Source organism: Capricornis sumatraensis, chromosome 15 (genome assembly GCF_032405125.1).
Source record: "Capricornis sumatraensis isolate serow.1 chromosome 15, serow.2, whole genome shotgun sequence".
Taxonomy (NCBI): domain Eukaryota; kingdom Metazoa; phylum Chordata; class Mammalia; order Artiodactyla; family Bovidae; genus Capricornis; species Capricornis sumatraensis.
The window spans coordinates 34,427,922-34,443,735 of record NC_091083.1 but is presented as its reverse complement, the minus strand read 5'-3'; the positions used below and the strand labels follow the sequence as shown (position 1 = coordinate 34,443,735).

The 15,814-nt window shown below is 38.9% G+C and overlaps 1 protein-coding gene across 1 annotated transcript in view; it reads left to right on the top strand.

Annotated features, from left to right (window-relative positions):
- Positions 1–15,814, top strand: part of CUBN (cubilin) — a 272,488-nt gene that overhangs the window by 209,679 nt on the left and 46,995 nt on the right. Inside the window, exons 55-58 of the mRNA XM_068987509.1 lie at positions 2,607–2,763; positions 4,321–4,470; positions 10,798–10,998; positions 13,370–13,499. Coding sequence (XP_068843610.1) covers positions 2,607–2,763; positions 4,321–4,470; positions 10,798–10,998; positions 13,370–13,499 — 638 coding nt within the window. The remainder of the gene's footprint in view (positions 1–2,606; positions 2,764–4,320; positions 4,471–10,797; positions 10,999–13,369; positions 13,500–15,814) is intronic.

The window sequence follows — 15,814 nt, the reverse complement described above, 5'->3', positions numbered from 1 at the left end:
TCTTTTCCAAAAAATCAGTTCTTTGCATCAGGTGGCCAAAGTTTGAAGCTTCAGCTTCAACATCAGTCCTTCCAATGAATATTCAAGACTGATTTCTTTTAGGGTGGACTGGTTTGATATCCTTGCAGTCCAAGGGACTCTCAAGAGTCTTCTCCAGCACCACAGTTCAAAAGCATCAATTCTTCGATGCTCATTGGACCATAAAGGAAGTTGAGCACTGAAGAATTTCTTCAGTAGTCCAACAGTTTGCCTAGGTACCCAGCTAATTCAATCGGCTATATAGTACTGTCATGTATTAGGTTTATAATACTTTTCACACAAATAATACAAAAAAAACAAACACAAAAAATAAACATCTTTAAAGCAGAGACATTACTTTGCCAGCAAAGGTCCATCTAGTCAAGGCTATGGTTTTCCAGTTGTCATGTATGGATGTGAGAGTTGGACTATAAAGAAAGCTGAGCACTGAAGAATTGATGCTTTTGAACTGTGGTGTTGGAGAAGATTCTTGAGAGTCCCTTGGACTGCAAGAATATCAAACCAGTCCATCCTAAAGGAGATCAGTCTTGAGTGTTCATTGGAAGGATTGATGTTGAAGTGGAAGCCCCAATACTTGGCCACCTAGTGCTAAGAGCTGACTCATTTGAAAAGACCCTGATGCTGGGAAGGATTGAAGGCGGGAGGAGAAGGGGACGATAGAGGATAAGATGGTTGGATGGCATCACTGACTCGATGGACGTGAGTTTGGGTAAATTCCGGGAGCTGGTGATGGACATGAAGGCTTGGCGTGCTGGAGTCCATGGGGTGCCAAAGAGTCGGACATGACTGAGAGACTGAACTGAACTGAACTGAATCTGACAGTACAGTACCTTGGAAAGTACAATAGTACCAACTGTATCACCGCTGCTTTTATGCTTGCTTCTGGACATCCTGGACTTGAAATAAAGATGCTGTACTACTGTACTCTATATAGTACTGTACAGTAAAATACACGAAAGCACAACCACTTGTAGAGGATACAGGCAAATGACAGTGTATACCGGACATGTGAACTGACTTATGTGATTGGACATGTGAACACACATTCGCTTCTTTACAAGTTCACAACTTGAAGGTTCGTGTGTAGGGGACTTGCTCTCTAAACTGGTGTATAATCAAATGTATACACACACATGTGTGAACACAAGTGACACTGGGAAACTGAGAAAGGTAGGTGGACTGCATCAAGTCCACCTCCTGGTTATGATATTAATTATAGTTTTACAAGATGTCAGTATTAGAGGAAACTGGGAAATGTGTACCAGGGAGTCCTCTATGTCTTACAACTGCATGTGAATCTGCAGGTACTCAATAAACATAATAAAAAAAAATCATTTGAGTGATAAAATATCACATGCAGCCAGGCTGAACTGTACAAACCTTAAGAAAAGTCAGAAAGTTTTTGCCAGTTTTGTAACATTTTGTAGATCTAATATTTAAGAGTTCTAGGTCATAGAGCCAATGAAATGAGATCTTGACTGACATAGCAGCAATGAATATTTAATAATTCCCTACCATTATTATCATGATAACACCTATGTTCTGGGCCAAAAGGTAGAAATGTCAAATCCATAATTAATGACTTCAGGAAAGCATAAGCCTTTGAGGATTCTTGAAGTTCCTTATTGAAACAGTTGAGATGCTTTCATAAAAGTTTTAGCTCTGATCATTTTGCCTTAAAAAGAGTATATGCAGATCTCTCAGTAAATCATGTTTATAATTTTATAGAGTTAAAAATACACACAGTACAGAAGGTGGATAGAAAACTTCTGTATAGTGTTTCCCTGGATAGTTAAGGGCAGGGAGTGGGAGGACATAAAGGGGATGTTAGGAAAATGTGGGTGTACATTTCTTTCCTGATGCTTATTTTGATCTTAGATATTTGGCAGAATATCCTCACTCTTGTTCTCAGTAGTTCCAGCCCCATGCACCTCCCATATCTCATACATGGCAAATATAATCTGGCTTCAGTAAGCTAACAGCAGGATATGCAGTGTTTGAAACTCACTTGAAATGATATGACCTTGAAGAGTTGATAGTAAACCTGTGCTCTGCATTTGGTCTCCCTCACACTTCTTCCTCTGGGCCAATTTGCTAATAGAAATTTCTATAATGGCTTGATGTCTTATGGCTTTGTTCAAGGAACATTCCTGCAAGTGATAAGTTTAGAATGAGTAATTCAATGTAAAGGAAATGTTGAGTAATCAAGTAAGACCAATCCAAGCCCAATGTCCTTCTTGCCTTCTTGGGCTAGGTAATCCTTAGTTGGCAGTTGGGCAAGTTCAGCTAGATCAGGTCAACTAGGAGAAGGCAAGAGGAAATGGCCTAGCTACACAAAAATGAGCACAGTCTCCTTGGAAGAGTCAAGAATGGGCTGTGCTATTAAAAAAAAAACAAAACAGCTTAAATGGTTTGTAAAAGAAAATACTGCAGATATGCGTCCATTTTATTTACCATTATGTTTCGCTCTCCATACATCTGAGTGCCCATCGTGTTCCAGCCTGGGCACATTTAACCATTGACCAGGGAAAGCCTGGGGCATTAAGTCCTGTTTCTGGCTCTGTTAGGTGTGGGGAGACACTCAGCAGTCCAGCCAGACCCTGTTAGCCACAAGCTGCGGGAATGTGGCCCCGGGGCCCATCACCACGCCCAGAAATGTCTTCACGGCCGTGTTCCAGTCTCAGGAGGCCCCAGCTCAGGGCTTCTCTGCTTCCTTCGTGAGCCGTAAGTAGTACAGAACGAGGGGGTCCTTGAAAGGGTGTGGCTGCCACGGGCAGACCTGGGGAGGTGAGGGTCTGCTCCACAGTTGCTTAGAACCCTGGGGAAGGGCTTGGGTGAATGAAATCACCTGATCCTGAGAGTGCACCCTTCCTTCCAATTCAGTGAGAATGGAACCGAATTCAACTGTAGCTCACTAGAGAAATGATGTAGAAAGCCTGAGTGCCACTTGCGAATGTCCGAAATGGACCCTGAAATCCTCAGTGGGGCAGGAATTGAGCCGAAGTCCAGGAGGCCGTCATTAGTAGCCAATCAGCATACCTGGCTCGCAGCACTTACCTGTCTGCATGGGACTCACCTGGGGCTGTAAAAACACGGGATTCACCCCAAGTTTGTCTGAATTCAGAATTTCCCTGGCCAGGGACTTACATGTTTAGTTTCTCACCCAGATGATTCTCACGCCCAGTCAACCTGGAAGTCACCTTCTTAAGGATTTTCTCTTCCTTCTCTCATGGCTACTCCTACCAGGTGGATAGTGAGATGTGGAGGTCTCAGGACTGAGACACCGTGGTGCCTATGATTGTTGACTGAGTTAAATCAGGTAGCCACTATTTACAAACCACTGTTTAGGAGAAGGTTTGATGAAAGGAATTGGAGGAAATGACACAGTGAACAGGTATCCAGACATGAATAAGAAGGTGGTGTAAAGGAATTAATGAAAGGCGCCCCAGACCTGATTTTAGGCCTTCACTTGGTTCATTGTATTTGTGTATGTGTGTGTGTGTGTTACTAACAGTTTAAAAGAATACTGATGTTTTCTATCTATGTTAGATAGGGAGTGTGTGGATTAACAAGTTAGTGGTTATAGAAAAATAAATGTCATTTTATTGGCTTAAAAAAAAAGGTAGTTCTCTTTATTTCTAACACCAGAGAATCACATGAGAAATTGTGAAAGAGTTGGGATTAGTAAATTTAACCATTTTATAAAGCAGGTATTATTTTTACAGCCATATTACAATGGTAAATGAGAAGAACATGTTTTTCTATAATAGGGTACTTAAAAACTTCAGTGTATTGAATCCTCTTCAATCTTTGCTAAGTTATCATTTACTATCTTAAAATTGAGAGATTTGCAGTGGACATGTGGAAAAATTTCTACTTAGCCCAAACTTCTGCATCATTTTCTAAAAAATATAGTGTTCTAATTTTGCATGCATGCTTATCTTTAAATCAGAGCTCCATTCTTTTAGTTGCTATTGCTTCCATTTGGAGTGTCTCGGAGAATATATCTTTAGAGCAGCAGTCCCCAACCTTTCTGGCATCAGGGACCAGTTTCATGGAAGACATTTTTTCCATGGATTGGCGTGGGGGATGGTTTTGGGATGATTAAAGCACATTAAATTAATTGTGTACTTTGTTATTATTACATCAGCTCCACCTCAGATCATGAGGCTGGGGACCCTGGCTGTAGAGAGCTTAGGAAAGGTGAGGCTTTCCTCACTGATGAAGAGTTACTGTCTGGGAGAACAAATGTTCTGAGAATACCTTTTTCTTCCCATGTAGGATGTGGGAGAAATTTTACTAGCCCTTCAGGTTATATCATTTCTCCAAACTACCCAAAGCAATATGACAACAACATGAACTGCACCTACATCATAGAGGCCAGTCCCCTGTCCGTGACCCTCTTGACTTTGGTGTCTTTCCATCTGGAAGGTAAGTTTATTTTTATGTAAATTACAGTTGGTTCTAAATAAATGATCGAGCAATAAGTAGAGGCCGAGACTGTCTAAAAATCACCATTTGAAGAAAACATGAAAAAATGTGAGAGTGGAGTTGATGTAAACTTGAATAAAATTCCATCCAGTATTTGAAGAATATGCATATCATCCTATATATTCCATCCAGAGGTTAAAAATTAAAAAAATGCAAGAGCTTTAAGAACACAAGCATCACGTAAATGGCCTACAGAAAGTAAGTCTGAAATCTATTACATGTTAATCATGGTTTCTAATTTATTCATTTGCATTTATTCCACACAGGTATATGTACCTACACACAGTCATACACATGTGCACACACACACACACACACACACACACACACACACACACAATGAACTAACTAGCAAGAGAAACTTTACCACTGAGTCAAAGTATCAATAGGTTCTCCATAAATGTTGAGTGAATGAATTATTGACATTAATAAATATCTGTGATCTAGTTGCATGAAATATAACTGTGAGATACACTTTCTTCTCCTTTTTCATCCTCATCAGTTCCAGATGGATTGGGAAATTGCTAACCATAGTGCCCCTTTGGGCTTATTCCTGGCTGTTGGCAAAGGGGCCAGTGGAGCTGTGGTTTGAGTTGGGTTCTGACTACATTTGACACAACTTGATATTTAATTGGGTGGTATCATACCACAGAGAAAAGATGGGCACCTTCAACCACTCAGTCATTTTAATATTTTTTACAAATTAACTTTTCATTTCTAAATCACAGTTAATTTGTACATTTGCCAAGCCTCATCTGTCCAACCAAAATTTGCTTCTGTTTGGGTTGGTCTCCCATGGCATGTAAGGTTAAATCTGGCAAAATGTTCTATAATATTCAGCCTCCAGAAAATTTATGTCTCATAAAAGTAAAAATGACATGTCAGTACTCATATGTTGATAAATTACACAAAGCCTCTATCACTGGATCCTTTTTCTATGACCTTGTTTTCCTATATCTCTACATATTGTAGTTTCTGACAAGTGTTTGCTGGAAAATGCCAAGTATGCATTGATGTCTGTCGCTGTAAAAATGGACTAAGAAGTAAAATAGAATCTTCCCAGCATTTCCTAGCACAAAATTCCAGTAATATAAAAAGATGTTCATGATTTACAAAGTATTCATATTAGGGGAAGGTAAAGCAGCTTATATAAAAGATCCAATTTTTTAATTTAAAATAAAGTGTAGGAATAAAATCTGTAAGGCTATTAAGCAGTACTTTAAAAGTTGTTACTATGGCGTCATAGATTGATCAGTTCAGTTCAGTTCATTTCAGTCGCTCAGTTGTGTCTGACTAATTTCCTTCTTTATATCTTCCTGTTTTATGAGTTAAAAACTATCAAAAACTTAAAAAAAATTGAAGTATAACATGTAACATTATATTGGTTTCAGGTATACAATGTAATGGTTTAATATTTATATATATTTCAAAATGATCACCATGATCAGTTCAGTTCAGTTCAGTTGCTCAGTCGTGTCCGACTCTTTGCGACCCCATGAATCGCAGCACGCCAGGCCTCCCTGTCCATCACCAACTCCCGGAGTTCACTCACACCCACGTCCATCGAGTCAGTGATGCCATCCAGCCATCTCTTCCTCTGTCGTCCCCTTCTCTTCCTGCCCCCAATCCCTCCCAGCATCAGAGCCTTTTCCAATGAGTCAACTCTTCACATGAGGTGGCCAAAGTACTGGAGTTTCAGCTTTAGCATCATTCCTTCCAAAGAACACCCAGGATAAGTGTGATTAAATTCATCACCATACATTATACCTTTTCTATCATTTTTATAATTGAGAAAAAGTTATTTTAATAAGATAGGGAGAAACAGGTGGCTTGGATTGTGCACCTGTATGTGCGTTTGTTCTCATTAAATTCCATAAACACGAGAATGTGATAGGCAATATAATTTAGACTAAAAAAAGATGATGCTGTCAAATATACTATATAAAATAGCCACACACAGCACTGTCAAAACCAATGGTATGTATATGATTAGAAGGCAACCTATATTTAGGGTGAACAGTAACTCCCTGAGTTTAGTTGACCAGGTAGGGTAAAGGGCTGAGATACTGTGGACTACCTGACCTGGGATGGGGGATATTTTAATATTTTAGGACAGGTTTCAATGCCAGAATGGCCACTTACTAATGACATGACTTTGTACAAACTACTTAATCTTTCTGATAATCACTGTAATTTTTGCAAAAATATAAAATAGTACTTGTGAAAGTCAGATCGTGCCTGTAGAAACATATCTTGTGAACGATAATTCATCAGAATGGCCCTTTATAAAATATTTATTATTTAAATGTATTTATTTGGCTGCACTGGGTCTTAGCTGCAGCATGCGGAATCTAGTTCCCCAACCTGGGATAGAATCTGGGCCCCCTATGTTAGGAGCTCAGGGTCTCAACCACTGGACCACCAGGGAAGTCCCAGAGTGGCCATTGTTTTGTTCTTTTTGCTGCCACCAGAATCTTTTTGCTGCCACCAGTGAGGATCTCCAGGCAACCTACATTTAGGGTGAACAGTAACTCCCTGAGTTTAGTTGACCAGGTAGGGTAAAGGGCTGAGATACTGTGGACTACCTGACCTGGGTAGTCCCTTAGCATTCGTTACCTGCGAACAGATATTTGGTTTTTCCAGATTCAGTGATTTCTTCTTTACTGATGGATTTGCTCAGAATTGCCCAGTTGAAAAGATTACTCTTTGTATAAGATCATATCCTTATGATGATGTCTTGTGACATTTCTAGTGTTACACGTACTCAGCATTTCCAAACTGCTTAGTGAGTCATTTTCTGGCTTAGATTAAATGAATCATGATGACTCCCCAAAAGGGTAACATTAATCAGATTTATTCTGTAATTAGATTCTTATCATTAATCATATCCATACCATAGTTCATTGAATACCATCAGCAAGTTACAGATCCATTAGCTACAGTAAAAATAACCTTCCACCCCGTTCTAAATGAGCCTCAAGAATTCATGTGCAGTATATTGTGGAAAACTGAGAGGGAATTGCTCTCAAGAAAAATCAGAGCCTGTCTAAAGGAGCATCGTCTCCCTAGCTGCTAGAGGCCATAGATCTGTTTCTGAAAGATTCTGTCCAAAGTACTTCTGAGTCCAAGCAGCCAGCAGAGCCTGTGTTGACTGGGTGGAGATGAACATTCTGTTTCTGCTTTTTTTGGTGGTCCATTGACACAAAAGTTGAATTTGTCAAGGGAAAAATGAGCTATTCCAGGCTATGAAATACTACAGGGAAACACCCTTGTCCAGATGCTGTGTCTACTAAACACTGACAACTGGTTAGGAAAGATTTTACCTTTCAGGCTAGTTGAGTGCTTTTTGATGCCTTTCCTACAGAGAGGTTACAAATGTTCACTGACCTACTTTCTACTAAAATGAGTTGCTCTGAAAGCATGTTATGGTGTTTTATGTTGGCCTAGGTTTCTCTTTCTCCTCATTATTACATTTCCAATACTAGTCATTCTATGAACTACGTACTTTTCTGTACGATCACTACTGAACTATAAAAATTTCAGGGAAGTCACAAGTCATAGAAGAAATTTCTATTTGAGCTCTTACAAGACTTTTAAAGTTACCTCAAGACTAGAATGGTTCTTGGTATTCTTAACAGTGTCTTCCAAAACTGTGAAATAAAAATAGAGATTTGACAAATTCAAAATGCTACTTTGGTCAAAAAGAAAATAGCAAAAACAGACAAAATATGAAAAAGTATGAAAGAGAAACCTTTAATGTTTACACTTATTTTGGAATCAGGTGTCATCAAATACTCATTTTACTTTCCCAAATATTGAACAGTCTAAAAGTATATTTTTCTGTTTTCATTATTCCCATGGCCAAGCAGATGCCTCCAAGGTGCCCGGAGGATTATAGGCCTTTTCTTCTTTTTTTAACTTTATAGAAGAAGAAAACACTTCACAGATGAGGTACTAAGGCAAACCTTTGCCTTCTGTGTCTTGGTTTCTCTGTCATTAAAATTACGTAATAACATTGATTCACCTTGGCGAGAATGAGGGATTTAGAATTCTTAACTAAAAAATACCATGTCTAGGCAAATTCTAAACTCAGTTTTTCTCAGATCCAGAGTATGTCTTGATAAGAACTGAATAGAGAGTAGTCCCTTGACACAGAAAACAGGGAGAACCGCGCAAAGGTTTTCTGCTGTCTTCCAGAGATGGTCTCAAAGGTCCCACAAGTTACAGAGGTGGACTTCCAGAGCAGCCGGTTGGCAAATCCTATGTAATATTTGCCTTAATTTTCCTTCATTAACTTATAAGTTCTGGTTTACAAGCTATGCATAATAGAAAGCCAAAAGGAAAAACAAGAGAATATTTGGTTTCAGATTTTTTTTTTCCTTTTGCCCTTTTTTCCCACCAAGAAGCAGGATAATTGACTTTCGTCCACCTTAGTTTACATTTCTCCTCCGTTTAAACTAATTTTTTTTTAAGTGCCATTATGCAGCTACTTACCACTTCTTTGCTTCCACAATTGTTTCTCAAGAAATCAAAAAGTAGGCCCATTTCACAATTCACGACTTTAGAAAGCATTGAGCAATGGTTCTTCTGAAATAGTTCCTGTTGACGCTTTATGCAGATTGGTCAAGCTCCAGCAGAGACGGTATAGTTGTGTGAGGTCCCTTGCTTGCCTGCATGACAAGACCTTGACCTTCACACTCTGCCAAACTGATCTCTGTACCAGGACCTGCTTCTGCTTCCCAGGGGATCATCCTCCACTGAGGAGTCCAGCCTGAAGCTACTCAGAGCTGCCCCTGATTCACAGCCCTCTCCCAAGAGCCCTCTGCTGTTCAACTGGGAAGACTTTAGCATATCTATAATATTACAGTATTTCAACAAAAAGGATTTCCCACTATTTCTAGTCCTCTCTTAAATCTCTGCCTCTCTATGACTCTGAAAGAAAATCAAAGTCTGCATCTAAATTCCACAAGTTTCTATTATTTGCTGCATTACTCATCCTTGGCTTCCTTTCAGTTCTCTCCAAGTTCATGGAATCATGATGAAATCCAGAATTGAACATGGCTATCTGTAATGAAGCACAGAATAATGTGATAAAAATTGTATTTCAAAACACTAGATAGAGCTTTACCCATTTCAAATAATACATATGCTTTATAGTTTTTCGGGAGGATGGAAAATAAACATAAAAACAAATAATGGAGGATTATTTCATACTCAAAGATTTCAATAGTAAATATTCATCAAATCACAGACTGAAGATCAAATTCAGAGTGGCTGTAGTGCCTTGTCCCATGACATGAGCTCTTGTCCATGTAGACAGTGTCATTCCATCTCAGGGAACTACTCCTCCTGACAAGTTTTCGCATGTCTGATTGAATGCTACCACCTGGCCATTAACTCAACTTTGAAATACATCTTGCTCCTTGAAGAACTTTTTTTAAACCTTGACTAAGTTCTTTTCTCTCCCTAGAAGACAGTCATCTAGTTGCATTTAACTATATTCCACTTGGGAATTCTGGGTATATTTTGATTGTATATTCAATTGGTTCCCCTATGATTATGGAAAAGTATTTAATATCATTATCTTCTTATGGTTTTGTCATCAAGTGTCTTCCCATTGAAGAATCAGTGATATTTGGATCTAATGCAGTGAGGTGATACGCAGAGCTCTACTGACATAGATTTGTGCCAAGTTATAAGCATTTCTATGCCACTCTTCATGGTAGAAGTCCCTTATCTGTGTATAAACTTCACTATTACAGCCAAGTTTCTCACTAGCAGCACTTTAGCATTAGGGGTGGAGCCATTCTTGTGGTGGGAGGGCAGGGGGCCTGGGTGGCTGCCCTGAGCCTTACAGCATATTTAACAGTATCCATCTACCCGCTCCATGCCAGTGGCACACCCCGACATGACAGCAAAAAGAAAATGTCTTCAGATATTGCCACATGTCAATCAGAAGGCAAAACTGTCTCCTATTTATAATCATGGAATTAAAGGAGTCATTTTATAAGAAAGAAAATTCTGGATTGTTTCAAAATAGGATTTACCTCTTGTGAAGGTCTACCTGTTTCCTCATACCTGTGCTTACTCTGTCACTAGGGTGAGAGTAACCTTCAGGAAACTGAGTTAAATAGTGACTTATCAAAATGATTGTTGATTTTAACTTCTGTGTAAATTGCATGAATCTTTCTCACATTTTTGTGTGATCATTTACATTGCTTCTGATTATTATTTATGTTGCTTCTGGTTGTTCCCTGCCCTGAACAGCTCACTCCGCAGTAACGGGAAGCTGTGTCAACGACGGCGTGCACATCATCAGGGGTTACAACTTGTCTTCCACGCCTTTAGCGACCCTGTGTGGGGAGGACAGCCTGTCCCCTCTCACCGTCTCTGGTCCAGTGCTGCTTAACTTCTACTCAAACGCACACACCACGGACTTGGGATTCAAGTTTTCCTATAGGATAACTTGTGAGTGACTGTAATGATGTAGTTTGGAATTTTCTTTTTTTTCTTGAGCAATTTCCACAGGAGATTTAATTGTGATTCATATATGACCAACTTGAAGATTCAGAGACTTCAAGGGAAAAAGTTATTAATTAGATACATGGTCTAAAAATACTTAGGTATTTTCCTTTTTAAAATGGGGAGGCCCTTTTTCATAAACTTTGACAGAACTACTCTTTGAAAATAAAATGGAAGATATTTATTTTTGATCATTTAAGTTAGAATGAATAGCCACCTTTAGATGTTTATATGTAGCATAAAGTAACTTTTTTGACTTTCATTCTGGTGAAAGGCAATGCTTTATAAATTTAGAAAAAATGTAAGGGATGTTTTTATAGTCTTCTGGAAGGAAAGAGTTTTTTTTCTTTTTTTTTTTAGCAATATGTGAAAAGCACAAGTAAACAAAAAGACTGATGTATTCAACTCTGTGATAATTTTCAACCTCTCTATATCAAAGGCAAGATGAGAAGTCACAGATTGGACAAAGATCTTTGTAGCTACCAAGATCTTTTCAGTTTTTAGTAGACAGCTTGATCAATGTTTGTTTGAACATCATAAGACTCCACTTCCCTGTTTTGAAAGGTCTTTTCCTCTCCTGCAATAAACTTTGTTGGTTTGCTAACAGCAAATTTTTTCCCCCATGTCATCCCAACTCCAATAATAACATAGGCCAGAAAAAGATCTTGCAGAATGTTTGTTTGATCTTTACTTGACGAAACCCATTGCTAAAGGTAGAAGTCAAAGCATTTTCTTTAAAAAAAAAAATTATCGTTCCCATCCACAGAGGAGACTAAAAATGTTTATTTACTCATGAAGAAGGCCTTCACAGTGTGTCCACATTAGCTGCAACCCAAGTCCTGACCCCATTTGTAATGTATCATTTTGTGTGGCTCTGGGGTTCTGTCAGCACAAACAGAATAGAACCATGAACATTCCTTCCCCCAGTTGTCTGCTGAGTAAGGATAAGGGGTGGTTTGTTTTATTCTTTGGCTTCAGCTAGTGTTATGGAGAGTTTCCTCCCTGCTTTATATTCTCTTAGTCTTCAATCCCTCATTTTCCTAAAATACTGTGTGAAGGGTTCATGTCATCTACTCTGAGAGTCTCATTTAAACAGGGTTATTGATATTGAAATTTCAGATCCTGACAATGGACAAATTTAGGAGTTATTTAGGCATAGTTTTCAGAGACCACATAATTGTGTACAAGATGAAATAGAATAATGGCTACACAAATCTAACATTTAACTCACTGCAGATGTACCAAGAGGTCTTAGAACGTGAATACTTATGGGCATAGAGGATAGCTTTCTCTGCAAGGTGGACTCAGCTGAGACAAAATAAACAGACAAATAAATAAATAACCTTTATAACCTTAAATGGGAGCCACTATTTGGTTATCATTTCTAACAGAGGTAAATGGAACACATCCATTGACAGTATATCATCAAAGTATAGTAACCTTACTATAATTTTAGAATCACAATATATAATAAATATAAACCTTTCTTGCTGCAGTGAGAATAGGGCACTTTTCATCACTGGGTAATGCAAGTTCATCCATATTACATGCAAGGTCAAACAAATAAAAATTCTATGTTTTTTTACAATAGAATTTCATTCCATTTTTACAGCTGTTGTTTTATTGCCTAGTAGGAATAACTAAAGGTTGAGGGCTATTAATTGCTGGCCTCAGGGCAAGGGATAGGCCTTGTTTCTTCAATAAAACTTGTGTGAATATGGTCCTTATCAGTCTCAGGACTAGCTAGAAATACACAGGACCCAAGAGTTATGCATGTGAGCCCAAAAAGAAAACTTAACTCCATTATTCCAAAAGTGATTTCCGGAACATCACCTTGTAATAGTCTATCATGGACATAGGAGACTCCAATCTATATTATTTAAGTTGTTTAGATCACAGTCCTTCCTGGGTTCATAAGCCCCTGATGTGCCTGGCATTCAGCACACCTTTTCTAAACTTCCAGCCATCACTGTCATCTCTTTCAATCTGTCACTTCAATGTAAAAGAAGGACGGGTCTATTCCAGCACACGAAACATTCTCTCTCATTACCTTCACACTGGCCATTATTTTGGACTCAGATTTATTCCATTCTAAGAGGTGCCTTGAAACATTCTTCCCTGCTTCTTACTGTTTGTTCCCTCCATGGGAGTGGAAAAGCATGAATTATTTGTAAACACAATAAAGGGAGGTTTATATTGCTCTAAGACAAATGATTATCATCTCTCTCGGGGGTAACATAGTAAAGAATGTCTGACAATGACTTTCCTCTGCTTCCAGTCGTAATCATTCTCTGCATATCCCCCACTTCTATCCCAGCCTGCGGCGGTGTGTTCAATCTCTCCACTGGAGTCATCAAGAGCCCTTTGTATACCTACTCCAACTACCCTGACAACATCCACTGTCTTTACACCATCACTGTCAGGAGCAACAGAGTCATCCAGCTCAAGTACGTAAGACACATTACTTTCTTGATAAAACTGTTTCAGCTCTGTTTACAGAGAAGATATTCCTTTAATGATGCAGAGTATTGATGCTCATCAGAGGTACGTATGAGAATCTGGAGGAAGAGAAAGTGAGTCTGTGTTGTGGTCCTGGTAGCCTAGGACATGGCCTCCCTACTCTCCGCACAAACCAGTGGTCATGCAGGGAAAAACAGGCACTCCACCAGCTCAAACAATTGTTGGAGTTTTCCCAACAGTTTTGAAGGAGTTTATATAATGGGGTGCAATGTTATAAGCCTATCTCAAAGGGTGTGGGGAGGGCAAGAGAAAGCAGTTTTCATTTTGGAGACATATAATACACAAAGAACTTTAATGACCACTTGCACCATTCTCTTATTTAGTTCTTCATACAACCATATGAGGTATATATTATTAATCTCACTGTACTGAAGAGAAGACTGAAGCTCAGGAGCATCACATAACTTTTCCAAAGTGATACACTATTAAATGAAAAGTCAAAAAAATCCTTACCAGATTTCCTCCCCAAATCATGTCCTTTATCCTTCCATATGCTCTCTCTTGAAACATAAATTTTCTAACTACTTAAGAAATTCGTTTTATTCCTGTTTCAGAATATTTCTAAACTGGTGCTCAACAAGGTATCTTATGTCATCAGTAAATTCTCCCCTGATCCTGCCTACTTCCAGCAAGACTGATTAAGGGAAAGTAACCTGCAGTTCTCCAAGTGATAAAGTTCACAACTGTTGTCATACAAGATAATATATTTCTGACTCCTGTGTTTCAGTGATATATAGCACATGGTGGAAAACTCTGAAAGTTGCTGTAGTTTATGGCAATGTAGAATTTTTTATAGACGCTTAATGGGCTAGGACTCCTCCTACCTCTGTTCCTCCTATATGACTGTGATCACATTCTCTCCCCCAAGTCGTAAACTCTCTGCAGTTTACCTCCAGAGACTCACATATCAAATGGGTCCTTGGACTGTAAGGCGGGTCTCATCAGGTTTGATTCCTGTAACAGATGGGGAGGGGCTACAGGCTGGATCCTGAAGAACACTGCAACTCCCACCTGAGACTGTTTAAGGATGCCATGCTCCAAAGCCAAAAACCCTTTAAGTCCTTAGAACAAACGCATAAACAACAACTGCCAGATGGCCAGGAGCAAGAGGTCTGTGAAGGGATCACCTGCTCAGAATGGAAGCTTAAGGGATAGTTCCTGTCATTTGCCATCATGGCCCAATATTTGATTCTCACAGTGTAGGATTACAGCATATGCTATAATATATATATAGGCCCTGGGGCTCACCGTAGTCAAAGGTCAGATCAGTGTGTTTGGAAAACTATTTATTATATTCTTTCTAAGAAACTACCTTCTAGGAAACAGATACTATTCTAGGTACCGCAGAAGTTGTAGACTGTAGTAAAACACAGATTTTTCAAGGCTCTCAAAATAGGCTAGTTTCATGAGGTTTTCTGGGTTAACGGGTTTTTCCAGATATTTTCTGTGCTGTCATGGGAAAATGATGCAAACCCGAAAAAGCTTTGAATCCCTCCTGGAAATTCAGGTTTTTATCATTCTTCATGAATTCATGTTGTGGAAAATGAATGTATTGTCTATAGAAAATAAGAATGAAAGTAGTATTTTTGGAAGTTATCTAGCAGTTGTTTTGCCCTCTTCTATTACAGGGACATTAAATGTTGCACATGGTTAAAAAAAATTAAGAAACTTTTCATCTTGATCTTTATCATCAGTTTGAAAACATTCAGCCAACCAAAACATATTGTATCATTTTAACATACTGCATCATTTTTCTTAATCCTCTCTAATCATGAGATATTTTAAAAAGTATTCCATATTATATGCTATTTATTACAGAGGCTTTGCCAACAAAGGTCTGTCTAGTCAAGGCTATAGTTTTTCCTGTAGTCATGTATGGATACGAGAGTTGGACTATAAAGAAAACTGAGTGCTAAAGAATTGATGCTTTTGAGCTGTGGTGTTGGAGAGACTCTTGTCAGTCCCTTGGACTGCAAGGAGATCAAGCCAGTTCATCCTAGATGAAGTCAGTCCTGAATATTCATTAGAAGGACTGATGCTGAAGCTGAAACTCTAACACTTTGGCCACCTGATGCGAAGAACTGACTCATTTGAAAAGACCCTGATGCTGGGAAAGATTGAAGGCAGGAGGAGAAGGAGATGACATAGGATGAGATGGTTGTATGGCATCACCAACTCAATGGACATGAATTTGAGTAAACTCCTGGAGTTGGTGATGGACAGGGAGGCCTGGCATGCTGCA